General features: G+C 49.5%; 1 protein-coding gene and 1 long non-coding RNA gene across 3 annotated transcripts in view; one reads left to right on the top strand and one right to left on the bottom strand.

Annotated features, from left to right (window-relative positions):
• Positions 1 to 400: 400 nt before the first annotated feature.
• Positions 401 to 828, bottom strand: LOC135422934 (uncharacterized). The gene is made up of 2 exons (XR_010434651.1): positions 659 to 828; positions 401 to 538 (listed from the first exon to the last, which is right to left on the bottom strand). It is a non-coding gene; the product is annotated as an uncharacterized LOC135422934 (long non-coding RNA).
• A 430-nt stretch (positions 829 to 1,258) lies between these two features.
• The window catches only part of XPO6 (exportin 6), a 54,765-nt gene continuing 42,768 nt past the window's right edge, over positions 1,259 to 13,255 (top strand). Inside the window, exon 1 of one of the 2 annotated variants that reach the window (XM_064672527.1) lies at positions 1,259 to 1,588. In XM_064672527.1, coding sequence (XP_064528597.1) covers positions 1,586 to 1,588 — 3 coding nt within the window. In that variant the 5' untranslated portion in view covers positions 1,259 to 1,585. The remainder of the gene's footprint in view (positions 1,589 to 13,255) is intronic. The other variant, XM_064672526.1, reaches the window with a different exon arrangement.

The raw sequence follows: 13,255 nt of genomic DNA, 5'->3' as shown, positions 1-13,255 counted from the left end.
AGCTCCCTCACCCTGCCTGGCCCCTCTGGGGTCAGTGCTGTGCTGAGAGTGCGGAAATAAAACCTCCGTGACAGAAAATGTGTCGTGACAGAAAACGTGCCCAGGACTGCTCAGCCCTAAGCTCCTTATTGAGCCCTGGGGACAGTGACAGCCCCATGGAGGGTTTATTCTCCCTCCTCCCGGTGTTTAATCCTCTAAAGTAAGTGCCAGCCTCTGCAATGTCCCCACAGGGGCACTGGCTGCCCCCTCAAAAGCCAGTTAAGCCGCTGGTTTCAGCCACCTCTTGTCACTGCAGGTGCCACTGAGAGTTTGGGAACCAAAAGGAATGTTTGGATCTGTATCAACTTCATTGTTTTGGGGCTATGGCTGGTCCCAGCTTCTTGATTCTGTCAGGCAGCAGTTGGGGACTGGATTTCTCTTTATTTAACATTAATTCACTGGATGAATGGATCTGGATCTCTCTGTTAATATCTTCTCTCCCGGCCACATCAGGCACTGGAACACCCATGGCCACAAAGAGCTCCAGGCTGCGGCAAACCTGGGAGATGGGAATAGGAACGGGATTCTGGGCCGTGCAGCTCTGTTGTCCTTGCTGAGCAGGGCTGGCAGGGTTGGGGGTTCCCCCCGCCCCAGTTAATTTATTTACTTAATTAGTTACATGGGAAGGAAGTCAGCAAAGACAGAGGGTGTCCTTGGAGCTCTGCTGGGGGGTCAGGAGGAGCTGGGAGCACAGGCATCCCTGCGGATACGGGGCGAGGCCCACATCCAGTCCCAGGGCAGGTCTGGGACCAGCACTAGCCCAAGGGTCAGGCCCAGCTCCGGGTCCCATCCCCATCCCATCCCATCCCATCCCCTCCCCGCCCATTCATCCCATCCCATCCCACCCCATCCCATCCCATCCCATCCCACCCCACCCCACCCCACCCCATCCCATCCCATCCCATCCCATCCCATCCCATTCCCTCCCAAGCCCCGCCCCCTCCGCGCGTGCCCACCCGTAGTCCCGCCCTTGGCTCCTCCCCCACCGCGCGCGTGCGCAGTCCAAGACCCCCGTGCTGCCGCGCGGGAAGGGCGTTTCGCGCATGCGCTCCCTCTCGGGGGCGTGGCCAGGCGTGCCCGCCCTCTCCCGCGCCCCGCGAGGCGCCGCGACCTTTTCCAAGATGGCGGCGGCGGCGGCCGCGGCTGGTTTGCGCAGGCGCCGCACCACCGCCCGGGCCGTGATTGGCTGCGCGGGCGCGGTGAGCGCTTCCGGAGGGGGGCGGGGCGGGCCCGGGATGCGCCTGAGGTAGTCCCGGTACGGACCCGGCACGAGCAGCGGCACCGCCTCACACCCGGCACCGGCACGGGCCGCACCCCCACCCACCGCACCGTCCGACCGCAGCCCTGCCCAGCGCCCCGGGGCTCCCCGTCCCCGCCAACGGGGGAGGCCCGGGGGCTGGGCGCCGGCGGCTCTCCGGTGCCCGCGGTGCGCGGCCGGCGGGGGCTCGCCGGTGCATGGGCAGGGAGGCCCCGCCGGGCCGCCGCCGGCCATGAGATGAGCGGAGCGCGGCGTCCTGCCTAGAGCCGCCCCGGAGCCGCCGCGGCCATGGTGAGTGCGGGGAGCGGGGACGGGACGGGCGGGGGAAACCGGGACCTGTCCCTGGGGCTGCAGCCCCAGAGCCGCCCTGGTCACACGAGGGGAAAGGCCGGGAAGGCAGAAATTCCTCCTGGTGCCAGAGGGTGTTGGGAATTACAGGTTTTCCGGCCTTACACCCGGGGAGGGAGTGCCCGGAGAAGCTGTGGCTGCCCCTGGATCCCTGGAAGTGTCCAAGGCCAGGTTGGACGGGCCTTGGAGCAACCTGGGCTAGTGGAAGGTGTCCCTGCCCATGGCAGGGGGTGGAACGAGATGAGTTTTAAGGTGTTTTCCAACCCAAACCGTTCTGTGGTTCAGAGTCTCCGAGTTGCCGTGTTGGCCTCCAGTTTGGCCTTGGATAAGCTGCAGGAATGTCCTGGATTCTCTGCTGGAGACAGTGGCCTTCAGCTGCCTCCCAGCAGCGTCAGCCCTGTGCAATCCCAAGGAGAGATACAGAGGAGATGCAGCACAGTCTGATTTGCACAATCTTTTTTCCCCTTGATAAGGAGCCAGAGGAGACATCTTTGATCCTTTGGGTGCAGGCAGAGCCAGGCTGGGAGGTGGGAATTGCCTCCAGGGGATCGTGGTGCTGCTCACTGTCACCATACCACAACTGCTGTTCTGATTTCTCCCTTGTTCTACCTCCAGGGAAACCTTCTCTCCCAGTGTTTATTGGACTGACAAAGGGAAGCCACAAACATGCCCTTTGCAGTTGGTCAGTGAGTGGAGAGATGTTTTCAGCAGCTCATGGGAATCTTCCTGCCTTGTCTCCCCCAGAGAGTCCCACTGGGCACAGATAGTAGTTTCTGATCTAATTTTCAACCCCTTTCTTGCTTAAACTGACTTAAATGCTGCAGGGTCAGGCCTTGCACCCATTTTCTTCTGGAGTTTGGGTCTTGGTTGTGAATTTCTTAAGAACTGAAATAATCACATCTGCTCATTGTTTGATGTGCTCTTTGCTGGTTCATTGAATCCTTGCTCTCTTGGAGCCCATTTAAGTTGAGCTTCATTAGTGCCTTTGAGAGGCTTTGCTGCTCCATATCGGTCTGCTGGGGTGGGATATGGTCTCAATAAATACAAGTAGTAACCTGTTGCTCCTGGGTGTGTGTGGGTGAGGGATGTACCTGCTGTGCCTGCCTGCTCAAGGTGGGCTCCTGACGTGTCTGCCACGTGCCACAGGTCCTTCTAGATTTAGCTTCAGCCAAAGGGGGGTATTTTTGAGGTGGATTCGTCTTAGTGAACCCTCCCAAGTTCAAAAAGATGAATAAATATTGTGGTTTGGAGGATTTGGTAGACCACTTAAAATTGCAGGTGGCAAAAGGACTTCTTAATTCTTCCCCTGCCTTGAGATGGACACACACATTTATCCTCCTGAATTACACCATGTTTGCTTCCTTTTGCCATCAACATCCACCATTTGGCTCAGCCACAAGCCCTGCCTTGGGAAATGGAAACAGCCACCGGACTGTGCTGCACCATTTGCTGTTGTAACTCCTCATGTGACTCCTGGGCAAGATTTTCCTGCTGTTTCCATTTCCTTGGAGCTTACAGATGGGCATGTTCTGCTGCTAGTGCACCTCCTTCCTGGAAACAGTTGGAAAAGGGGGAAGATGAGCTGCTGGAAGGCATCCTGGGAACAAATAAAACATAATTAAACCCTGCTGTCAGGAATACAGGCTCATGTAAGCAGATTTTCACAGTGGAGTTGAATTGGCTTGATCTGGAATGGAGTGAGCAGTGATGAATTGGAGCTTGATTAACTGGGAAGGAATTTTGGGAGGAAATTGTGAAGTCTGAGTGCCCAGGAAAGGCAAGAGGGAAACCAGTGATGCACAGTGAGCTCAGAAACTGCACATGCTGTAGAACAGGTGCCCATTTGCTGGGCTTAGGTGCCACTAATGGCTCAGAAATCTTAATGCCACTATTAAAACTTAGTTTCAGGAGAAGCTTGAATCATCCTTGGCTTTCAGAGGTGTTTGTGAGGAGCAGCCCTGCTTTGCTGAGCTCTGGTTGTCCCTGTGGGGTGGTTCTTGTGGCTGCTCGTGCACGTTGTGTGCAGTGTCCAGTTTGGGGCTTCCTGTGAGAAAGGGGGGTCAGCAATGAGGATGTCATGATGTGCCCATAGGGAAAAGAGTCTTGCAAAATCAGGTGGGTTTCTGGGGAGTTAAATCTCTAAACACAGAGTAATTAAATCCAACTTCAAGCTTTTCTCTTCCTTCACAGGCCACAAATTATTATATAGTTTCATGCTCAACTTTTAGGATCTTTCTACGTGATTTAGTGAACAGCTTCAGAATAAATATTGTTTGTGGCACTAATCCTTGAAGGCATTTGTTTTGTCTCATCACTCATTCCTTCACCTTTGTTCCCCTTGCACTGGTGCAGATAAACAGTCTCTGAGGCCCTCAGAGCTCAGTTAGGAGCTCCCCAGCAATCCTGTCACCTGGGAATTGCATTTGGAACTCCCATGTGAGGCTGAAGTGGGGTGATTGCCTCCTAGGGAATGTGTTCTTCAATTATGTGGGATTTGTGTTCTGCCAGCAGCGAGGCCAGCTTAGGAAAAGGGACTTCTTGCAGGAAATGCTGCTGTGTGAGGTGTGGGATCAGAGGGGTTGGAGAACAGGCTCCTCATGGAACAAGTCACGCTTCCCTCAGGTTGTCACTGAGTGTGGAGCCACATAGGGAGCAGACAATGAAAGTGGCAGCACAGATCCCAGGAATCCTGTGTCCTGGTTCTGTGTGTGACAAATATAGCTGCAGAAATGGGAGTAGGCAGTGGTTGTCTGTAGCCTGGATCTCTAAGTTTCCCACAGCAGCATCCTTGCTTTTATTTTACAGCCTCTATTATCACCTTCCCAGTTTTTTGGCAGTAAGTGCTGTCATATTCTTACACTTGGAGCTACCTTGGTGATGGTTTAGGCCTTCCATTCACTAAGGACAGAAGAGTGTGTGGATTGCAGCACATGCAGCCAGGTAATGCTGGTGAGCCACAGGGTATCTGGCACTCTTGGTTGCCAAGGAGCTCCTGCTGAATTACCAAAATAGCTCCTGTTGATTCTGTGTGTCAGAGCAGCTGAGCTGCTGGCCTTAGGCTGGATCGGGTCTGTGGGAGGTGAACCAGAGCTGGTTTTGGGATCACTGCTGATGTTGGGCGTGCAGATGGCTGAGGATGTTGTGACAGGAGGCAGCAGCAGCTTCTTGCTCCTGCAAAGTCCCCCTGCCTGGTTGTCCCATCGTGCTGGAGACATTCAAACTATGGCAGGGCTGCTCTGGCTGTGGGTGAAACACGTGAGCTGCAGGGATGGCAGGAGATGGAGAGGATGCTGGTGTTGCACGGGCAGGAAGTGCTGGCACGTGGTGAGGTGGGCTCTGCCTCACGGGAGGTGTTTGCAGAGTGTCCTCCCTCCCTCCCTGCCCTCAGTCCTGGCTGAAGTGCAGCACCAAAACTGCACCACTGTGGTGGAGCCTGAGCTTCTGTCTGCTCCCTGTACATCTCCCTTATGTACAGCTTACCACTAAAAGTAAACCCTTTGTACAACCATTCTGACTCACTACTGAGCAGAGAGAATAGGAACTCGGAAGTTCTGGCCTCAGCTCCAGCATCTGGCTTCCTTTTTGGACTGGCAAGTCATGTTATAACTCTGTACCCCCCAGTTATCTCCAGTTATTAAATCATTAAACTGGAGGTGAGACCTAATGCTGGTGATTTTTCCCATCTTCTCTATCTCTGCAGCAAAGTCTGTGCAGCTCTGGAGAGGAACTGAGGCTGTAGCAGGAGAGCTGGTGTCTGCCAAGGATGCTCCCCCAAGAAAAGCTTTTTCTCTGAGGAAAACAGCTCATTTAGCAGAATGGTTGTCCATAATACCTTTCAAGATCTATAATAAGTACGATCCATGCATATTTCAAAGACTTGGGTAGCTAAACTCAGGCTGCCCTGTCACCAGGAGAACTAAAAGGTATCCAGGTGAAATTATTGAGCCTCAAGGTTGAGTAAATGAGTTTGAAAAGCTTGTTTCATAGATGATGCTGAGAGATGGGGGGTGGTGGTTGGAATTATTTCAGTAGGAAAGCATTAAAACCTGGCAGGTCCTGCCAAGCTCATGCCGTGGGGTTCAGCACTGCGACTGCTCCTGAAATCTCCAAGGAATTTGGGTTGTGTTTGGTGAATTTAGGACACATTATTAGATGTTGTCGTCTAGACCAGGGAGAATTAGCTGCTATTGATGTTGTTATATTTCCAACAGGTGTTAGTATATGCAAAGTAGAAGAGAATGGAGCTTTTTTATGTACAGGCTGATATGTGTCTGGTAAAATGTGTCCTAAAATCCTTCCAATATCCCTTTATCAGTCAGCAGATATTTCAATATTTCCTGGTAGTAATTATATTTGTATTTGGGTCACTGCTGCCTTGGCTCTCTCTGCATCCCAGGTGTTAACCTGGTAACCTTCTCCTTTTAGAGAATTAAAAACCAAGGCCTTTGCTGCTTTGTTTTATCAAAATAAAATTCTTACAATCCCATTTAGATCAAATAATCCTTGGAATCCCATTTATTAAGTGTGCAGCATGTGCCCGTTCTCCTGTGAAGGCCTCACTGTTCCAACCCAAGTGTAAATATTAACAGTTCGGTAGAGGAAAAACAGTTTTCCTACTGATTCTGATGGTCAAGGACTTGCTTGCTCATCCAGGGTTTTATTTGTCAGTCTTCTGAGGAGAGCCTCTGTCCTCTGGAATTTTGGGAGTGACACAGCTTCTCCTGGGCTCAGAAGCACCTCCAGCTTATGAAAGGTGTTCTGGTGGTGAAGCAACTCTTTACCAACCTTACCTTCCCTCCACACACATTTTATCCATGTTTCTGCTTTCTGTTTACAGTCAGGATACTCTCACTCCACCAGAACTGTTCCAGCCTCTTCTAGCAACACCACAAATTCCTTAATTTTTTTCCCCCCAATCCCTCCTCTGTGTGGATCATGCCTAGAATTCCATTTCTTTTCCAGTTTCCCAACACTTTGCATTCATGCTCCAGATTACTTTTTATTTGTTTCAGCATCTCCAAGTTTACAGCTGGATCTCTGGGTGTATTTTTAGCAGTTTGACTTAATATTTTATTACAGCTCTAATGCAGCATGGATTTCTTCCCAAGAGGGATTGTCCTGATTCCTTTTTGTCCCCTCTTTGGAGAAGGAAGCTGCTCATCTGTTTTGTATACTGGCTTGTCAGGATGCCAAAGCCAGCACTGGATGCAGCTTTCCAGAGGAAAAAGTGAGGGGTTTTTTCCTTAGGAGAAATAATTTTGCCTGAAAAAGCTGTGTTGTGCTTGGTTGGTTCTCTCCTGCTTCAATGGGTAAGAACAGAACAAGGTTTCTTCTGCATTGCAATACCACCCAAATTTTTTGGGATTGAGGGCAGCTTCTTCCATGGAAGTTTGTCCCAGTGACGATTTTCCTGGAGTAGTAGCTGGTGCTGGAGAACTGGATGTTTAAAATCAAGCTCTGGAGGGGATAATGTAAAAACAGCTGCTCTGTATGGCTGGATTTGTTGTTCCCCATGCTGTTACCCTGTTCCTTTGCTTGTGAGGGATAAGGTGGAATTTTCTACAATTCCTTGTCTTGCTTTTTGCAAGTGTGAAGGAAACAAAGAGGAGGAGGATGTGATCCATGACCTCTGACATGGAAACATGAGGTAGGTGCTCAGGAGCAGCACAATTCCTGCTCCCATCCATGGCTGGGGGCTGCACCAGCTGCTCCTCTGATCCCACCCCAGGAGTTTTTGGGATTGGGGAAAGGTGGAGGAGGAGAAGGAGCTTTGGTTTGCAACAGCTGCTCTTTCTTGTTTCCTGGTGCTCGATGAAGTGGGTTGGGTTGTGTTGGCCAAAGCCTGGTTGTGTGTTGGCGCTTTGGATTCTCCTGGCCCCAGGGCAAATATCCCTGTATTGGCCCACTGGAATCCCCCCAGTTGTGGGGCAGGTCCTGGAACCTTTCCCAGAGGCTGAACACACTGGTTGTCCCAGCAGGAGATGCTGTTGTGGAGTACCACAAAGTGCAGTACCATTGCAGATACCAACATCTTGTTTTTCTTTGATTGGGCTGGGTGTTCTCCCTGCATGAGCTGTCCTTTGGAAACATTTTAATGAATAAAAGGAATCTTAGAGTTATTCCCATGGTGTTATCCACGATGGTTTCATTGTACACTCTTAAATGCCCGACACAACTTACTCTTGCCAGGAATTACATTTGGAATATCACAGTCTTTTTTTTCTTCACTTTGGCAGGGGCAAAGGTCTAAAAATTCCATGTTTTTGTGTAGTGGAATCATTCCTCTTTGGCAATCAGGTCTGCTGGTGTCATATACTGGGTGAGGTATAATCCTGCCCCCAGGTTTGCCCCAAACCTTGCACTGATGTCACTGTGTGTAGCCAGGTGTTGGGACAGGTTTTTCCCCGTGGTAATGGGCTTAATACTGCCAGGCAGAACTGGATGTTGGAAGTGGACTTGGAAAAATCCCAGGAGGATTTGCCTTTCTGCAGCTGCATGCTGAATAATTGTTTTTTCTTACATTCACTTTCTTTTTGGCTTGTCCTAGTGCTTCCCATGTCCAGCTCCACATATGTGCAGACTTCCAGAGACTCCTTCACTTGGGGCTGCAAACAACTGTGAGTCAGGGTGTTCTCTGGATGTTATTGTGATGTGTCTGTAGGTTGAGATAAATAAGGATTTCTTTGCAGCTTTGCAGACGGTGAAATATCTGAGAAGTGTTTTTAAAAATCTGTTAATGCGTCTTGGACTCCTTAGAACTGATCCACAAACATGTTGGGTTCACCATTCCTGTCACTTGGACATCTCTTTTTCTGCTCTTCTCTCTGGTCAAAGGACCTGCCACACTTGAACAAGTGGTGAGGAGCAAGTTTTTTAGCATTTTTAAGTGTAAAATACTCATCTGTAAGAGCAAGAATAGTGTTCTCTGTAGGAAGACTCACTAAAACCACAGGAAGTACATAGACCTGTTGGAGAGAGTCCAGAGGAGGCCACCGAGGTGCTCCGAGGGCTGGAGCCCCTCTGCTCTGCAGCCAGGCTGGGACAGCTGGGGGGGTTCACCTGGAGAAGAGAAGGCTCCAGGGAGAGCTGAGAGCCCCTTCCAGGGCCTAAAGGGGCTCCAGGAGAGCTGGAGAGGGACTGGGGACAAGGGATGGAGGGACAGGCCAAGGGGGAATGGCTTCCCACTGCCAGAGGGCAGGGTTAGATGGGATATTGGGAAGGAATTTTTGGCTTTGAGGGTGGTGAGGCCCTGGCACAGGTTGGCCAGAGAAGCTGTGGCTGCCCCATCCCTGGAAGTGTCCAAGGCCAGGTTGGACGGGGCTTGGATCAACCTGGGCTAGTGGAAGGTGTCCCTGCCCATGGCAGGGGATGGAACAAGATGATCTTTGAGGTCCTTCCAACCCAAACCATTCCATGACTCTGTGATAGTTGTGGGGTTTTTAAGCAGACTTCAGCTAAAATGGCCATACTGGGTACCTTTTGTAAGTTCATTTGGCACATTGCTGCTCATCTTTTGCTGTTCTGGAACATTTGAGTATGGCCTTTTGCCACCTGCCTGTTTAGCAGTCGGGTTAATTGACCTAAAACTGTGGAGGAAGTGTTCTCTCAGTGGGTGAAGCTGCCTTTGGGGCAGCCCTGTGGTCCTGCTTGTGCAAGCCTGATTTGCTTATGCAGGGAAAAAGGAAGTGATTTGAAGCCTGTGACCATGGTTGCAGAGCTCCTGCACTAGCATTGCCTTACAGGAAAGGATGGGATCCCTCTCCAAGCTGCCACAGGCTGTGGGACATCCCAGGAACCCAGCAAAAATGAATGGATAGACCAAAGCACTGAGTTTGCAAACCTGTTCTTTTACAGAGGTGTTTCCAGGCTCCACTCCAAAATTTTACATTAATTCTGAACTCTGGGAGAGAACCAGAGTCACCTTGCAGTGTTTTAGCATCTGGAAAGTGGCACATGCCCAGCTGGTCACCCTTGGCAGATGCTCAACCTTGTGCTGTGTCTGAAGAACAGGTTTTGCTTGGTTGCTTTTGCTGATAACACACAAAGCGAAAAGTTATTATCATTGGTGGCTTAAAAAGCAGTGGACAGCAGCTCAGAACTGTGTAAGCTACTGAGCAAGATCTGATGGCCGTGGCTGGATTGTCAGATTTAAGTTATAAGTCCAAAAAGTAACTCGAGAGGCACCTGGGCCTGTTTTGGTGATGTGCAGGATATTGATCTTGAGGAGTCTGTTTTGGGCACTTCTGCATTTCTCAGCTGTATATTGCTATTTTAGCAACTGCTTGTTTAGGAAAATACTGTGTTGCTAAGCCTTTTCCAGCAGCTAAACCACAAGAAATCAATTAGGAAGTCATGGGCACGTGACCGAGTGCCGGGGACCCAGAAATCGTTCTTGGGCTCGTCTTCAGCCTGAGTGTGGCTTGAAACAGCACTGCCTCAATCTGCCTTTGCTTATCCTAGCTTGCTGTGATTATTTTATTCCTTTGGTGGGTTTCTAAGAACATTTCTAGGTACTGAAGCGAGTGGAACTGCTGGGTGGAGGGCACTGACTGCTGGGCTTGGTTATGTGGGTTAAGAGTTACTGGTGTAGAAAGAATCATACTCAGACACTTGAGCCTGTTAATCAAAGTTCAACCTTAAAACCTGATGCCTGGTTAACTGAACCTGCCTGTCCAAGAAGGTTTAAGAAATAAGATCCCTTGGCTATTGAAAAGGTGCTGATTACTTGTGGAGCAGGCAGTGTTACAGGGAAGATGATCTGTGTCCTGATCGACACATCAGGTTCTCTGTCACTGCTGGCTCTCCAGAGCCTGTTCCACGGTGCTCAGCCTGGGGTTGTGTTTAATCCTTAGCTGATGATTCCTGAAGTGCAGCCTGGGGTTCCTGAATGGGCCAGTTGGACAGGCAGCAAGACTTCAAGCAGCTCTGGTGCTGCCCTGAGCTTCAGCGCCGCAGGGAGATGGAGAGGAGCGTCGTGCCTTTATTCCTCTGCCAGTTGCCTCGAGGTACAACAGCAATCTACGAATTGTATCCCACAATTTAAGCAAAAAATCTGCTAGAACAGAACTGAGTTTGCAAAATCCCTGTCTGATCAGTGAACTATTGAAGTTGTGGCCCTTGAGTGACCCAGGTAAGGGGGTCAGTTCTGCAGCCGGAGATCTCGACACGGCACCAGGAGCCTGAACTGTTCTCAGAGCACAGAGTGAGGCCAAGTCTAGTTTCGGTTCTTTAAACCACAAAAACATCTCCGAAATGCAACAAGGAAACTGAGAGTAAAGGCTGAGCCCTGTCTTGATACCATCAGCAGTGCACTGCGGGGGAGCACGTATGCTCTGGGCTCCTCCTGCAAGACCTCTGAAAAGGAGATCCTGGGAGTTGGTGTGAAACTCCCAACTTCTACAGTTATTGGTAAAAATGATTAAATACAGAGAGTAACGCTGCCTTTGAGCTCAGAGCTCTGCCTCCCCCCAGCGTGTGTTCATCCTTTCTGGAGGATGTGTTCAGTGCCCTACAACTCTTTTAAAAACACTTCATAATTCTGCTTTTGTTGCTAAAAATAGTAGTGCACTTCTGCCACGAATTTCAGTGTGCTGAGTGACCCAGGGCTGTTGCAGGGATTCTCTGGAGTGGTGATCCTGCCTATTGTCACCCATAAAAGAAGGCTTGAAATGATCCCCAGGCTTTCTGAGAGGGTGATTACTGATTTCCTTGTTCATTATCATGTTAGGGTTGGGACAGGAAGGGGCTCTGAAAGACACCCTGGTAATTCTTAAATAAATAAATTACTACCTTAGCACATATGCATGTTAGTAGTACTAATAATACATAGGTGTATTATTAAGATTATAAAAATACAGAAGGAAGAAAATTCAGCAGCTGGAGTGTAGTTGTTTGTATTTTTATGTATGTGACTCTGCTCTTAATTTACTGCACAACATGGGAAGCAGAAGGGTCTGAAGTGGAAGAGGATGGGACTGTACTTAGCAAAGGCAGGGTGATAATGAGTTATTTTATACTGGTGCTGTGCATGAATTTTCTTAACCCTATGCACTGTCTGCTGGTGGCATTATAGCAATTCCTGCTGGGAATGCATCCAACAGCCAGGTTTCACTTGGTGTCCCTCCTCTCCTGCAGGAGTTGCCCACAAGCTGGTAGATGTAGCTGATGGTCATTTTAGCAGATAAATGTGCTAAGATCCAAATCTTGATAACCAGGAGGAGGCTCAGTTGTGTGTCTTGCTGGGCTCTGTGCCTTGCACTGGAGATGGTAGGAGAGGGGGTGGCTGGGATTGGGATGCAGGAGAAGGCTCCAAAAAGTCAGGAAGCCGGGGAGAGATCTGCATTTGGTGTCAGTACGTGTTGTAGGGGGGTTTGGGGGCTGGTGGGTGTTAGATACAGTGTGAAAAGGGCCTCAGCAGTGCAGGTACGGAGGGGAGGGGTGGAACAGGAGTGGGCGTTGGAATTAAAACCATGATGGGTGCAGAGGGTGGTGAGTAACAATTCCCCAGCAGAACTCCTGTCCTCTTTATTTGGAGCTGTGGAAGGGATTCAATCTGCAGTGACGTGCAGCAGCGCGAGGGTTTTTCCCACCTGCCACTGGAGGAGGTGTTTGGACGCTTTGTGTGGTGTAAAATCCATTCTTCCACATCAGGAAGGTGTTCCAGTGCTGCCTGGAGGATGAAGTCACCTTTGTAACGTTGCAGCTGCAATTAACATCTTACTAAAAAAAGCTTTGGGGAGGGATTGCCTTAATTTTGGCTTGGAGCGATACCCATTTCCAAACACATTAGGAAAAACCTGAACTGCCATAACCCTCTTACAGTTGTCACCAGCCTGAGTTGCCATATTTAGAATGTTGATGCTCTAATGGCAAACATTAAAAGGTTAACAGCTTGTGTTTTTATGGCAAAGCATTAGAGAAAAGCTTTCCTCTAAACGAAACAATCCCCTCGGAGAATGTAAAATGAAATAAAAAATAGAAGAGGAAGTGAACTCTTTTAAAGTGCTTGTGGAGAAAATGGAAATGGCTTTAGAAAGCACTTCTTCCAGAATGATCAGGTACTTTTTTAAGGGGTAGATTGTCTCTGGTTATATACAAACTTAAATTTAGCATTGAATTATCCATTAGTGTAAATGTGCAATGTCTGAATTGAAATCCAAAGATCATTCCCCTGTTGTTTGCTGGAGTTGGATGAGTAACTCATTCTACCCGAAGACTTTAGTCATAGTCTGCAACCTAAACTAAGCTTGTTCTGGAGTCAGCAGCAGGGGACGAAGATTTTGCTTCTCCAGAGCCTTACTGAGGTGCAGTCTCAATACTGAACAGCCTGAATGCAGTAAGTTGGCAGCTATTTTTTTCCTTAATCAGCAGAAATCATAAATGAGAAATGACTCACACAACTTCAAATGTAATTGGAGATAGCCCTGAAATCAGCTGGTAGTGTAGATCCTTCTTTTTGGTGCTCAGGTGGATGGAGAATCATTGCATGTGCAAGTTCTTGGTAGGAAATCTTGTGTTTTCTGTCAGAGTGGAGCTGTTTGAGTTGTGAACCTGTGATTGTTCTGGTTGTACGATGAGGGCACGGGAGGTTGGAGTCCGTAGATAAATGGA

Source organism: Pseudopipra pipra, chromosome 16, assembly GCF_036250125.1.
Source record: "Pseudopipra pipra isolate bDixPip1 chromosome 16, bDixPip1.hap1, whole genome shotgun sequence".
Classification (NCBI taxonomy): Eukaryota; Metazoa; Chordata; class Aves; order Passeriformes; family Pipridae; genus Pseudopipra; species Pseudopipra pipra.
This window is presented reverse-complemented; position numbering and strand designations above follow the sequence as displayed.